Source organism: Phascolarctos cinereus, unplaced genomic scaffold, assembly GCF_003287225.1.
Source record: "Phascolarctos cinereus isolate Bilbo 61053 unplaced genomic scaffold, phaCin_HiC Scaffold_726;HRSCAF=1367, whole genome shotgun sequence".
Classification (NCBI taxonomy): domain Eukaryota; kingdom Metazoa; phylum Chordata; class Mammalia; order Diprotodontia; family Phascolarctidae; genus Phascolarctos; species Phascolarctos cinereus.
In genome coordinates this window covers 315230846-315244829 of record NW_027556098.1, presented here as the reverse complement: position 1 = coordinate 315244829, position 13984 = coordinate 315230846, and the positions used below count along the sequence as shown (strand labels likewise).

The 13984-nt window shown below is 39.5% G+C and overlaps 1 protein-coding gene across 2 annotated transcripts in view; it reads right to left on the bottom strand.

Annotated features, from left to right (window-relative positions):
* The window catches only part of POLD3 (DNA polymerase delta 3, accessory subunit), a 58857-nt gene extending 45184 nt beyond the window's left edge, over nt 1-13673 (bottom strand). The window contains exons 1-3 of one of the 2 annotated variants that reach the window (XM_020989572.2): nt 13484-13673; nt 8286-8341; nt 2265-2367 (exon numbers count right to left, since the gene is read on the bottom strand). In XM_020989572.2, the coding sequence (XP_020845231.1) occupies nt 2265-2367; nt 8286-8341; nt 13484-13543 (219 nt within the window). In that variant the 5' untranslated portion in view covers nt 13544-13673. The remainder of the gene's footprint in view (nt 1-2264; nt 2368-8285; nt 8342-13483) is intronic. The other variant, XM_020989571.2, reaches the window with a different exon arrangement.
* Nucleotides 13674-13984: the final 311 nt, after the last annotated feature.

Sequence of the window (13984 nt, the reverse complement as noted above, 5' to 3'; positions counted from 1 at the left end):
GAGGGGAGTGTGATAAGGTGACACATTTACAGACTACTTATGCCTCGCTATGAAAATTTCTAGAGCAATAATGAAGAGTTCTACACAACAAATCACTGAAAGATATCAATAACTTACCCAGTGATGTGAGGCAGAGATGTAATGGTGCAGACTGTAGTCTTACCTCTGTCAGCTATTAGTCATGTGACACTGAACTAGGTCCAAGGATTCTAGTATTAGCTCTGCCATTAACCTGATCTGTAGGCTTTAGTAGGTGGCTTAACTTTTGAGGGCCTCAGTGACCTCCCTTCTAATACCACCAGCCCTACTCACTTCACAGAGTTACTGTGATAACCAAATGGGCTAATAGATTTGAAAGAACTTTGTAACCTATAAAGACTGTACAAATACATTAGCAGTCATCTTTCTTGGGGATATCATCTCTCTAGAGAGGGAAGCATAAATCTATCTCACAGTTCCTAAGCTAGAGATCATGCCATAAACTAATGAATATAGCAATCTTAAAAAGAGTAAGAAATTAAATTCCAAACAAAACTCTTTTATTTTTATAAGAATGACTTAACTCTCCTAGTTTTAAGGAAAAAGGAGCCCACAGGACAAAGGTGAACTGGAAACTGAAAAAGCACCCACCTGACTACCTGTTTTGGAGGAGAATGGGGACTCGATCAGTGATTTCACAGATACATAGAACTGCCTGACAAGGAAACGCTTTCATCCGATGCAAATTAGCACTTTAGCTTTAGAGAACTGCCTACAGCATGGAGAAGTTAAGGGACTTGCCCATTCACACAGTCAGCCAGTATGTGTCAGAGATGAGACCTGGAGTCAGGTCTTCCTGGCTCTGATGCCAGCTCTCCACTATGACATGTTCTTCCCTCTCTATTTCAGAAAACAACAGCAGTAGTGAAACAAGTTGCCAAAGATTTCAACTTTAGAACGTTCACTATATCAAATCGTTGTGGTGAGATGGCCTGTAACAGAAAGAGCACTGGGCCTGGAATTAGGTTTAATCTCAGCTAAATGGCTCAGGGGACAATGCATTAGACCTGTAGTCAGGAAGTCCTGAATACAGATCTGGTCGCAGGCATGGGACCAGCTATGGGACCCTGGGCAAGTCACTTCACCTGTCTACCTCACTTTCCTCAATTGTAAAATGGGGATAATAACAGCATCCACCTCCCAAGGGTGATGGAGAACCAAATGAGATAATAATTGTAAAGCCCTTAGCACACGGTGTCTAGCATTTATTGGGTGCTTAATAAATACTTGTCATTTCCCTTTACCTTGCCATTTACTATGTGATGATAGGCAAGTCATGTAACTTCTCTGCACCTCATCAATAGGAATGATGTTATTCACACAACCTACTAGTATTGTGGTTAAATGCTCAAATGAGGGAAAAAGTATGTGAAACACTTTGCAAATAAATTATTATTAATTAACAAATTATTATTATTATTATTATTAATAAATAAAATTTAATCCAAATCCCTCATCATCATAAGTTTTGAAGCTTCTGTGCACAAAAAACAGTGTAATCTAATGTGAAGAGCACCAGTTTCCCACTCTGTTCATAGGAGCTGTGCAAACTTGCTAAGTCCCTTCCCCTCTCTGGTTTCTTTACCTGTAATCAAACAAAAATTGGCTGAGCACCTGTAATGTTGAAGGCCCTTTGCTCAGTGCTGTAGATACATGATGAGAACAAAGAGTCCCTTCTCTCAAGAAGTTTATAATCTAACGAGCGGAGAGAGATAACACACACACAATTCAATAGAAAACAAGACATAATTTAGTAACAGTCACATAGGGACCTAAACAAAGCAATAAGGGAAATATAAATCAAAGAAATCAAGAAATCAAATAAAGTTGGACGTGTTGATATTTCAAGTCCCTGCCCATTCTAGTTGTCAATGGTCCCATAATGTGTTAGCCTTCTCTATGTGCCATTAACTATAGGTTATCTATAGTTCAAGGGCAGCTAGATGGTACAGTGCATAGAGAGCTGAACCTGGAGTCAGGAAGACTTGAACTAACATCCAGCCTCAGACACTTACAAGCCGTATGATCTTTAGCAAGTCATTTAACCCTGTTTGCCTCAGTTTCTTCATTTTAAAATGAGATGAAGAAGGAAATGCCAAACCATTCCAGTGTCTGTGCCAAGAAAACATCAAATGTGGTCATATACAGTCGGACACGACTGAAATGACTAAACAACACCTATAGTTCAAGCATACCTCAACTTATGAAAGATTTTAGGTACTTACAGAGTTTCCATTCTGAACAAGGTTGCCCGACACTAAGTAGGTGACATGTAGCTGGGCTCCTGAATTTTCCTTTCTCTTCCTTTCAACATAATCATACAGCATCCTGATCAAAACAAAAAAAAGATAAGGAACAAGTAAACCAGGGGCTTGTTTTGCTTGACTGTCTATTTGTTAGAAAGATTTCAGTTTGGGTTCCATTTTCTCCCCTCCCTGAGGTGTGGGAAAGGTGAAAAGGAAAACAAATAAAAACGCTAATTAGTTGAAAAAAAATTTTAAACATCAGTGGACCCTAGAGAATCATTTTCCTAAAACTATTAAATCCAGCTTTGCCCATTCTCTCTAAGGATCCTTCTTTCAAGAACTGAAGGTGAACTCAAGAGATAATTCCATTAACTGAAGTAGTAATCAAAGACTTCTCTTAATCTGATCATTACCCCAATCCAGTCCAGTCAAGGAAAAACAAGATATCAATCAAGGGTTTCCATCCCTAATTCTATCCTCACAGAGTATTCCCATAATTTTTTAATCAATTTCATCAAAGAAAGTGGTTGGGCCCTTGGTAAGAAGGTAAAGGGATTAAGAGCTGTCTTATTTCAGTCGACGGTTAAAAGAAAGCCTGATGTAAACTTCTAATTCAGGTTAGACCAACTAGACTTCAGACTAAAGTAATGTCCTAATATTAGGTTTTAATATGTAGCTTAAAAAGGAAGGGGGGGGGCACAGGGTATATAAAAGTGTGTGGGTGTGGGTGTGTACAGGGAAATCAGTATGCTTCCACAATACCTACAAGAAAAGCCTCAAAGAAAATAAAGAATTCTTGGAAGAAATAAAGCAAGAATCATATAAATGAAAAGAAAGCTTTACAGGAAAGCATGGGAAAGGAAATTAAACCAAAACAATGCAGTTAAAATTAGAAGGAAAACTGGTAACTGGAGAAAAAATCTTTGTAGCAATTGTATCTGATAAAGATCTTACATCCAAAATATATATGGAATTAATTTAAATCCACAAGAACAAGAACAATGCCCCCCAACAGATAAACAGCCAAACAATGTGAATAGGCAGTTTTCAAAGAAAGAAATCTAAATTACTAAACATGAAAAAAATTCTTCAAATTACTAATAATTAGAGAAATGCAAATTAAAGGAACTCTGACGTTGCACCTCACATTCATGAGATGACAAAAAAAAGGAGAAAGATAATTGCTGGAAGGGCTGAGAAAACAGGAATACTAATGTACTAATGACAGAGCTGTGAATTGGTCCAGCTGTTCTAGAAAACAAGTCCAAAAAGTCACTGAACTGTATTACTAAATTTTGATGCAACAGTATCATTACTACTCCTATAACACAAAAGAACTTTAAAGACTCTAGGGTACAAAAATATTTATAGCAATTCCTTCTGTAGTAGTGAAAAACTAGAAACCAAGGGATACCCATCTATTAGGGAATGGCTAAACAAATTATGGCATATGAATGCAATGGAGTATTATTCCACTGTAAAAAAGGATGAAAAGGATCTCAAATTAACCTGGGAAGACTTGTATAAACTGACATGGAGTGAAGTGAGCAGAGTGAAGATAACAATGTATACTAAATGTAATAACATTATATAGAAAATCATCTTTGAAAGACTTGAAGACTCTGAATGAAGCAATAATGATAGCATTTACATAGTGCTTCAAAGTTGGCAAACCACTTTACAAATATTATACCATTTGTCTTCACAATAACCCTGGGACAGTGCTATTATTACTATCCCCATTTTGCAGATGGGAAAATTGAGGCAGGCAGAAACTTGCCAGGGCCACACATCTTGTAAGAATAAGGTTGGCATGCTGTACAGTAACTAACTTTGATAGACTTAACCCTTCTCATCAATGCAAGGATTTAAGACATCTCCAAAAGTCTCATGATGGAAAATGCTATCCATGTCCAGAGAAAGAACTATGGGGTTAGAATGCAGATCAAAGCATACTATTTGCTCTTTTTTTCTCTTCCATTTTGTTTTGTTTCCTCCTTCTTGTGGTTCCTCCTATCGGTTCTAATTCTTCCTTACAACATGACTGATGTGAAAATATGTTTAATAAGAATGTATATGTAGGGCCTACATCAGATTGCACACCATCTTGGAGAAGGAGGGGGAGAAAAATGTAAAACTCAAAAGCTTATGGAAGTGATTGTTGAAAACTAAAAATAAATTAAAAAAAAAAAGAATGAGGTCATCCAAGCCCAATGCTCATCTATGCCATCTAGCCAAAATGACTAACTCCAATTTAAGAGAACTGATGATGAAACACACTTCCCACCTCTTGACAGAAAGGTGATGGTCTTAAGATGAAGAATAAGGTACACGGTTTTTAGACACAAATAATGTTGGAATTTGTTTTGCCTAATTATGCATATTTGTTACACGGCCTTTTTTTTCTTTTTGTCCCAATGAGACAGGAATTGGAGTTCAAGGTAGATAGCCTTGGTGAGGGAGCCAAAAAAAAAGACGAAAAGAGGGTCATTAAGGCATCTTTTTTAAAAATGCTGAGAAGGGAAAAGAAGAAAGGCCAGAAAGAAGCACAAACAAGCAGGATAGCTTTGAAAGCTATTGGTTAAGTTTAATATATACTTAAAAATAAAGACAAACAATTCATAATAGAGACCTGCAATTTCACGCACAATCTTTTCCTTCTTTTCTATTACGTATGTGTCCATTTAATTTAGTGTTTATTAAGTTTTGAATAAAATTGTTACTTTAAAAAACAAAGGAAATGAGAACTGTAAAGGTAAGAATAAGAAAGGAAGTGAGATCTCTAAAGGAAAGCATTAGAACAAATTGTTTAGCAAAAGAGGTGCAAAACTTTTGTTTTTGTTCACTATTTTTCAGTCGTGTCCAACTCTTCATGACCCCATTTAGGGTCTTCTTGGAAAAGATACTGGAGTGGTTTGCCATTTCCTTTTCCAGCTCATTCTACAGATAAGGAAACTAAAGCAAACAAGGTTACTATGACTTGCCCAGGGTCACATAGCTAGTAAGTGTCTAAGACCAGATTGAAACTAAGGAAGAGAAGTCTTCCTCATTCCGGGCCCAACACTCTAACCACTGTACCACCTAGCTGCACAAAACCTTACTGAAGTAACAAACTCCTGGAAAAATTAGAAAATTAAAAAACTGAAAATTAATAACAGCTAACATTTATATACGTTTTACTATGTGTCAGGCACTGGGCTAAGCACCTTAACAATTATTATCTCATTTGGTCCTTACAACAACCCTTGGAGGTAGGTGCTATTATTATTATTCCCATTTACAGATGAAGAAACTGAGGTAAACAGAAGTTAAGTGACTTGTCTGGGGTCACACAGCTAGAAAGTGTCTAAGACTGGATTTGAACTAAGGTCAGCACTCTTATCTATTGCACCACCTAACTGCCCTAGTACTAAAACTGAAGCAAAAAGACTGAAAACATTTCAGGGAAGAATTTTTTTTTAAAGGGGTAGAAAGGAAAATGACTGCAAAGATGTTGCAGTGAAACTCAAATGAGGTAGATTATTTTAAAAATATTTACAGATGAAACTGGGAGAATAAAAAATAGACAAAAAAAATTGAAAAAAATATGCCAGTTTCTATAGTGACCAATTTTCATGCTGTACCACTAGAAAACTATCATATCTGCTCTACCATCTCAGACTGGGACAGAGAGGTGGTACAGTGGATAGAGCACTGAACTGAGTTCAGTTCCAGCCTTAGACACTTCCTAGCTGTGCGACCTTGGGCAAGTCACTTAACCCTGTCTGCCTCAGTTTCTTCACCTATAAAATTAGCTAGAGAAAGAAATGGAAAACCACTCCAGTGTCTTTACCAAGAAAACCCCAAACAGGGTCATAAAGAGTTGGACGCTACTGAAACAACTGAACAACAACAAAAAAAAATCTCAGTCCCAAAAACGCTACACAGAAGTAGAAATGGAACTTTAAAAAAATGAAACTGGGAAGAGCAACTCAACCAAATCAAGGACGAGCATAAATCCATAATGGAAGAAACACAATAATGAAAGCTTGAAGGATCAAGTTCTTTAAATATCTGAAAGAAGAAAAGATATCAGATGACTAGAAAAAATTGTAAATGGTATCATTACCCCCCAAAGGTGACTGGAATAACATCAGCAACTACTGATCCATATGCTTACTTTCTAATAACTATAGAATTTTTATAATGAGCATCTACATACACAACAAGGGTATCCTTGGGGATAATTAAAAAGTGGACAAGACAGGCTTTCACAGTATTCTAGACATCTTCAAAGTTCCAACTGCCTGAAAGATATAAGAAATAAGATTCCACTGTCTGATGGTTATTTTTTTAAAGGCATTTAATTCAGGAGACAAAATGGATTGTTAAAGCGATCTCCTTTAACAAACTGTCTCCCACAAAAATGTTAAGATCTTATAAGATTCTTTGAAAACTGCACCAAGAAAATGATCTTTGGGCAATTATCCTCTGACAAACAATAAGAGAGATGTTTGCTTGACAGCACCAATATCCATCTGTCACAGAATCCAAGTGGAAGAAATACAGTCCACCGGATGTGGAATCCCAAGAACACTCAAGAGAAAAGCCGAATAATCCAGAAGATGAACCGAACTGATGTGAAAGGTCTGCTGCACAGACAAGGAATTGTAACTAGATGGCAATTCCATTGAGGTAGTTCACCAGTACATCTATCTTGGAGAAGCACTGCAGATGGACAATGAGTTGGGCCAGAACCAGAGGACGAGAGAAAGCTGGGTTGAATCTGGGAAATAGTGCAGCACATTCAACAATCCTAACCTATTCTTTGTCACAAAAGCCCACTTTTTAAACATCAATGGTCCTCTGGTCATATTATATGGCTACAGATCATAAACATAACAATCTCCAAACAATCAAACTTTGGGTGAACAATCTGAAAGCTTCAGCAGTACTCAGAGAATGCAGGGGGATGTCATAGAGAGTGCGTACTGAACTCAGAGTCAGAAAGACTGGGTTCAAATCCTACCTTGAATACTTACAAGCTGTGAGACACTTCAGCAAATCAATTAACTCTTCTGAGCCTCAGTTTCCTCACAGGTAAAACATAGATAATACCTGTACTATCTATATCTCACCTAATTGTGACAGTCAAATGAGAACCTCTATGTAAACGTCAAGTCCTCTGCAAACTTCATAGCGCTACGTAAATGTCAGTTATATTATTATTGCAGAAAGACTTATGAAATGTTAGGTGATCACATGTGGAGAATTTACAGGGAAAAAATAGACATGAGGCACACAGAACAAGAAAGCAGAGACAGATAGGTAGCAATTGACAGCACTCAAGAAAGCACCCACATTAGACCTTCATTGAAGTATTGTCATCGTGCAGGCCCTAGTAATGGAGAAGGTAGACGGGAGGAGGCGTTAAAACAGAAGGGACCGAGCCAAGAACCACTGTTAAGAACACAAGTTCAGAACCTCACAGATAAGCCCGCCACATTTTTCCAGTGGCAGCCCGCCTCTCACCCTGGCAGTGTGCCCACTAGAGGAATTATCCCTCTTTACCTCTGTCTTCTGCCCACTATTAAGTTCCAGCTAAAATCCCACCTTCTACAAAAGGCCTTTCCAATGCCCCTTAATGCTAGTGCCTTCCTTCTGAGATTACCTCCCGCTCACCCTGTCCAGAGCTTGTAGGTACAGAATTGTTTGCACATTGTCTCCCTCATTAGACTGTGAGCTCCTTGAAAGCAGGGACTATCTTTTGCTTTTGTAGCCATAGCACCTACCACATAGTGCCTGGCACACAGTAGGGAGCTTCATAGATGCTTATTGTTAACAGCCACAAAGGTAATAAAATAATCAGTAAATGCTCTTTTTCACCTGTCCTGAATAAGTTACAATTCATAATAGTAACCTAGTTTGTTTGGTTTTTTTTAAAACAGGAAAGAAATTGGGAGCTTATTAAAAAAAAAGTAATTACAGTCAGTAAAGTTTTTGAGCAATCTGGTTACTTACTGTTTGGCCTGGTTGACATGGACACCTAGTGTGTAGCTAAGCCATTTGTAGGTCACCTATAAGAGAAAGCAATTTTCAAAAAGTTATCAGGTATAGATGGCAAAACACAAATTAGCCCTCAGAACCCACTCCTATGAACTTGACAAATATAAGCAAAAAGAAAGACTGTCTCTGCCCTCAAGGAGCTTACATTCTAGGTAGCATATTGGATAAAGTACTAGGCTTAGAGGCAGAAGTTCATATCCTGCCTGAAACACTTACTAGCTACTTAAAGAAGTTACAGGTAATTGGGAAAATGGCTCACAAACATTCCTGGGAGAGGCCAACAAAGGAGAAAGCAGACTAGGTTTCATCACAGCTGGGTGATGCTGGGGACAGAGTGCTAAATCTGGAATCAAGAAGACCCAAATTCAAACCCTACCTCAGACACTCAACAGCTGTGAACCTGGGCAAGTCACTTAACCTCACTCAAGCCTCAGTTTCCTTACCTATAAAAGGGAATAATAACCACCTCTACCTCTCACAGGGTTGTTTCAAGGATGAAATGAGATAACATAGCACTTAGCAAACCATAAAGCACTGCATAAATGTGAGCTGTAATTATTATTTTATACCCCAAAGCTACAAGAAATAGTATGGCTTGAGACTTATAGTCATCATGTGTTGTACTATGACAAGCATTTGCAAAAAGCCCACAATGAAAACAATTGCAGCTTATGCATCAACATCAGTCACTAGGGAAGTAGTAGAGAAATTCCCAGAAGAACTTGATCCTCCAAATTAAAGCAGCATACACTCTTGATATCTGATGATTTCAATGCAAAGGCAAGAAAAGGTAAGGATGGGGAAAAATATGTAATAAAGCATGCTTCAGGAAAAGTCAAAGAATTTCAGATTATAGAGAAGCTTCATGCCTCTACATCATGAAACCTGTCTTCAGAAAAAGAAATGGCAGGATGTGGATAATGATAAGCACCAAATATCAGAAAGAATGAAATTGAATACATTTTAACAGAGAGAAAAAGATTTATTATGGATGTGGACATTATTCTTGTCAGCTGTCTATGCATGGTCAGACCATCTTCCTGTAAGAGCTAAAGTAAGAATTTATAATAAAAAGAAAGACTATAATAATAATAATAATAATAATAGCTATCATTTCTATAGCATGTGCTATAGAAAGTACTGTAGTAAGCATTTTACAAATATTACCTTAAAATTTGATTTTCACAAAAAAAACATTTAAGAAGATTCAAGCTTAATTGTTTAAATATGCTATTAAAAATCAGAAGTGAGAGAAGGAAAACAGAAAAAATGACATCTATCATAATAATCACTTAGCTAAGATGAAGCCCAGTCCGCTTTCTGTCCATCTACACCAGAAAGACCAAGTGTTCAAGATGAAGAATGTCTACCTCCCAGATTCCAACATTCATTTAACATTCATTCTGATGACACCCATAAAGTGCTAATGCAAAAGAGAAAATGAAGAGGGCCTCCTGCAAACTGGTGGATGCCCTCTGCTGAGCTTTCTGAAGAACATGGATAACAACAGCACAGAATGGAAAGGCATAGATAGATTATAATCTGCCTAGTTGGACACAACTCCTAAGCAGGTAAGATCACAGATCAATTAGAAGATTTAAAGATACATGAACTACTATTAAGTAATAGCAATCAATAAACATTTATTAAATGACTATTACATGTCACTATGCCTAAGTGCTGGGGAAGAAAGAGATGAAAGACATTCCTTGCCTTCAAAGAGCTTACAATCTAAAGGGGGAGAAAATATAACAACAAATACTATATTCAGGATATACAGGAATATATACATATTTATATACATATATGTGTATATGTGTTTGTGTACACACACACATACATAATACATACATACATACATAACATACATACATACATACATAACATACATACATACATACATACATACATACATTCAGGATATCCTCCGAGATGGGGCAGCTAGGTAGCACTGTGGATAGAGTGTCAGACCTGAAGTCAAGAATCTTCCCAAGTTCAAATCCTGCCTCAGACACTTAATAGCTGTGTGACCCTGGGCATGTCACTTAACCCTGTTTACCTCAGTTTACCTGAGTTAGAGAAGGACATGGCAAACCACTCCAGTATCTTTGCCATGAAAACTCAAATGAAATCATGAAAAGGCAGACATGATTGAAACAACTGAACAACAAAATATTCAGGATATGTATCCAACCATATTCAGGAAAAATAGGAAATAATTAAAAGAGGAAAGGCACTAGAATTAAGACGGGTTGGAAAAGGCTTCCTACAGAAGGCAAGGTTTTAATTGGGACTTGAGGCAAACCAGGGAGGCCAGCTGACAGAGACTAGGAGAAAATCTTCCAGGCCAGAGAAAATGCCTGGGTCTGGAGATGAAAAACAGACCTCCTGTCATTAGATAGAAGAATATGTGGTGAGGAATAAGGTTTAAAAAAACTGGAAAGGTAGAAGGGAGTTAGGTATGCAGGATTTTTAATAGGGGATTTTGTATTTGATCATGGAGGTAATAAGGAGCAACTGAAGTTGGAGTAGGAGGGGTGACAAAGGTGTCACTGAACTATAGGAAAATCTCTTTAGCGTCTGAACAGCAGGTGACTTGGAGGAGGGAAAAGATTTGAAGCAGACAGATCCACCTATCAGGCTACTGCACTTCCAGGTGATGAAGGCCTGCATCCCAATGGTGGCAGTGGCAGAGGAGAGAAGGAGAGAGTATGTGAGAAATGTTGCAAAGGTAAAATAGACAGGTCTTGCATATGGGAGGACGAGAGATAGTGAGGAATCCAGGACTGCTCCTAGGCTGTGAGCCAGAAGTATTAGAAAGACGTTATTCATTGTACACAGCAACAGAAACATTGTGTGATGACCAACTCTGATAGACTTAGCTCTCCTCAGCAATACAACGATCTAAGACAATTCCAAAAGATTTATGATGGAAAATGCTATCCACATCCAGAGTCCGAATGCAGATCAAAGCATACTATTTTCACTTTTTCTTGTAGTTTTTCCCTTTCGTTCTGATTCTTCTTTCACAACATGACTGACATGGAAATATGCTTAATGTGATTGTACACATATAACCTATATCAGATTGCTTGCTGTCTTGGGGAAGGAGGAGGAGAGGAGGGGAAGGAGAAAAATTTGGAACTCAAAATTTTACAAAAGTGAATGTTGAAAACTATCTTTACATGTAATTGGAAAAAAAATACTTTTAAGAAAAAAAAAAGAAAGACGTTATTTCCCTCTACAATAATAGGGAAGGTAAGTGAAAGGGAGGTACTTGGGGGAAAGAGCATGAATTCTGTTTTGGATGAGCTGAGTTTAAGACGTCTACTGGACATTCATTTCAAGATGTACGAAAGGCATTTGGAGATGTGAAACTGGAAGTCAGCAGAGAGGTTGGGGCAGAAAAGGCAGATTTGAGAATTGTCAACATAGAGAGAGTAATTAAGCTAATGAGATTATCATGAGAAACAGTATAGACAAAGAAGAGATGAGGGCCCAGGATAGAATCCTGTGAAACACTTTTGGTTAGAGGACATGATCTGAAGGAGGACTCAGCAAAGAAGACAGAAAAGGAGTTGTCAGATAAGTAAGTCAGATAACAGCCAGAAGAGAGAGTGGTATCTTGAAAACCTAGGGAGAAGAGAGTATCAAAAAGGAGAGGATGATCCATAGTGTCAACGGCTGGAAAAAGGTCAAGAAGGATGAGGTTTGAGAAAAGGACATTGGATTTGGTAACTAAGAGATCATTAGTAACTTTGGAGAAAGCAATTATGGTGGAATGATAAAGTCAGAAGCTAGACTGTAACAGAGTGAGAAGAGAGAAAGTGGAGGCACCCATTCTAATAGCCTTTTTGAGGAGTTTAGCTGCAAAGGGCAGAAGAAATAAGATAGTCTATACATATAGACTCCTTTCATTTTTATCGCAATGTAGCTGGCCTTGAATACCAGCTGAGTAGAAATAAGCTGTGCTTTCTATTCAAAATCCATTCCATAAAGTCTCACAATCAGACAGAGTATTACATTATTATACCCCATGCAAAACAGGAGTGGAGTAGTGGCTACAGGCAGTCTCAGGGTGAGGAAGATCTGACTTCAGGTCCTGCCTCCGACACAGAGAGGTCTGTGTAACTCTAGGGCAAAGTACAATCTCTTAACACTATACGTTGTAGAGGAGCTACAGATCTGAACGGCTAAGAGTGAACTCATGCCAATGAAATCACAAGTCTGGTCCAAAAAAAAAAAATGGTTCAATTACTGCTCCTTTGCCCTTATTCCTCCTGTTTCATGACTAGGTTCTAGAGCTTCCTTTGTGATGATTATCTCCAATTCTCATGTCTACATACTGTATATATATATATATGTATATATATATATATATACATATATATATATACATATATATATATATATATATATATATATAGTTGTTTGCGTGCTGTCTTCTCCATTAGACTATGAGCTCCCTGAGAGCATCAGCTTCTTTTTGCCTTTCTCCGAACCCCCAGCGCTTAGCACAGTGCCTGGCATGTGGCAAGTGCTTAATAAATGCAGGCTGACTTGACTGCTGACCTGAGATAGCACTAGAGTGGAGACGAGATGAAGTCCAAAGTATTCTAAGAGACAAAGAGGTAAGGAGGGAGGGCATTTTAGGCATGCTGGACAGCCTGCGCAAAAGCTCTTTGCAGGGAGAGCAAAGCAAGCAGGTCAGTAGGGCTGGAATGGAAGAGAGTCGAAAGAGAAGCCACTGGACATAGCATTAAAGCCAGGAGAGGTAGGCTGGAGTCAGACTGGACTGCGAAATGCCTTAGAAAGACAAATTGATATTTTATTCTAGGAGCAACAGACCTAGACTCTTCGTGTCCCCTTCCCCACTCTCTCCCTGTCACAGCCCCCCCCTCCGCCGTGGGTGGTCCCAAGCTCCTCCGCTCCACTTCCTCCACTCTCAATCCCAGAGGGAGGCCTGTAACCCCGGCCGAGAGCACGAAGATTCGGGGGCACAAGCTCAGGCCGCGCCGGCCCGTTTCCTCGAAGCCCACCGCAGGCCACCTCTGCTCTCTACCTCTTCCTGCCCCTCCCGGCCGAGGTGCCGGCGCACCGCCCCAAGGCAGACGCCCCTCCCCTCCCTCCGTCCCGGCCCCGGGGCTCCTCACGATCTTGTTCTGGTCCGTGACGAACTCGTCAATGTTCTCCAGGTAGAGCTGGTCCGCCATGGCGCGGGGCGCGACAGTCCCCAACGCCTTCTCTTCACGCCGCAGCAGCAGACACCACGACAGCCACAGCTCCCGCCGGCGGGAAACGAGTCTCCCCGCACGGCTGGCCGGAATAAGTGCTTCCGGCGGGGTCAGAGTTTCCTTGGCAACGACGGCGAAGCACTACGGCGGCCGCCGAGGGGTCAAACCAGCTGTCACTGGAAAGGGAATGGGCGCACGTGACCAGAAAAAGGCGGAGCTAAGGGGGAGACGGACAGAGGGAGGGAGCAGGAGAGAGCTGCGTTTGACCGAATCCAAACTTCACAAAACAAATCCTCGTAATAAAAGCATTAGTTCCGTGAAACTTGGATTGTGTCAAAGGGTTGCACTTAAGGACCTAGAGGGCCACATGTGGCCTCGAGGCTGCGGGTTCCCCACCCCCACCTAGTCCAACCTCATTTT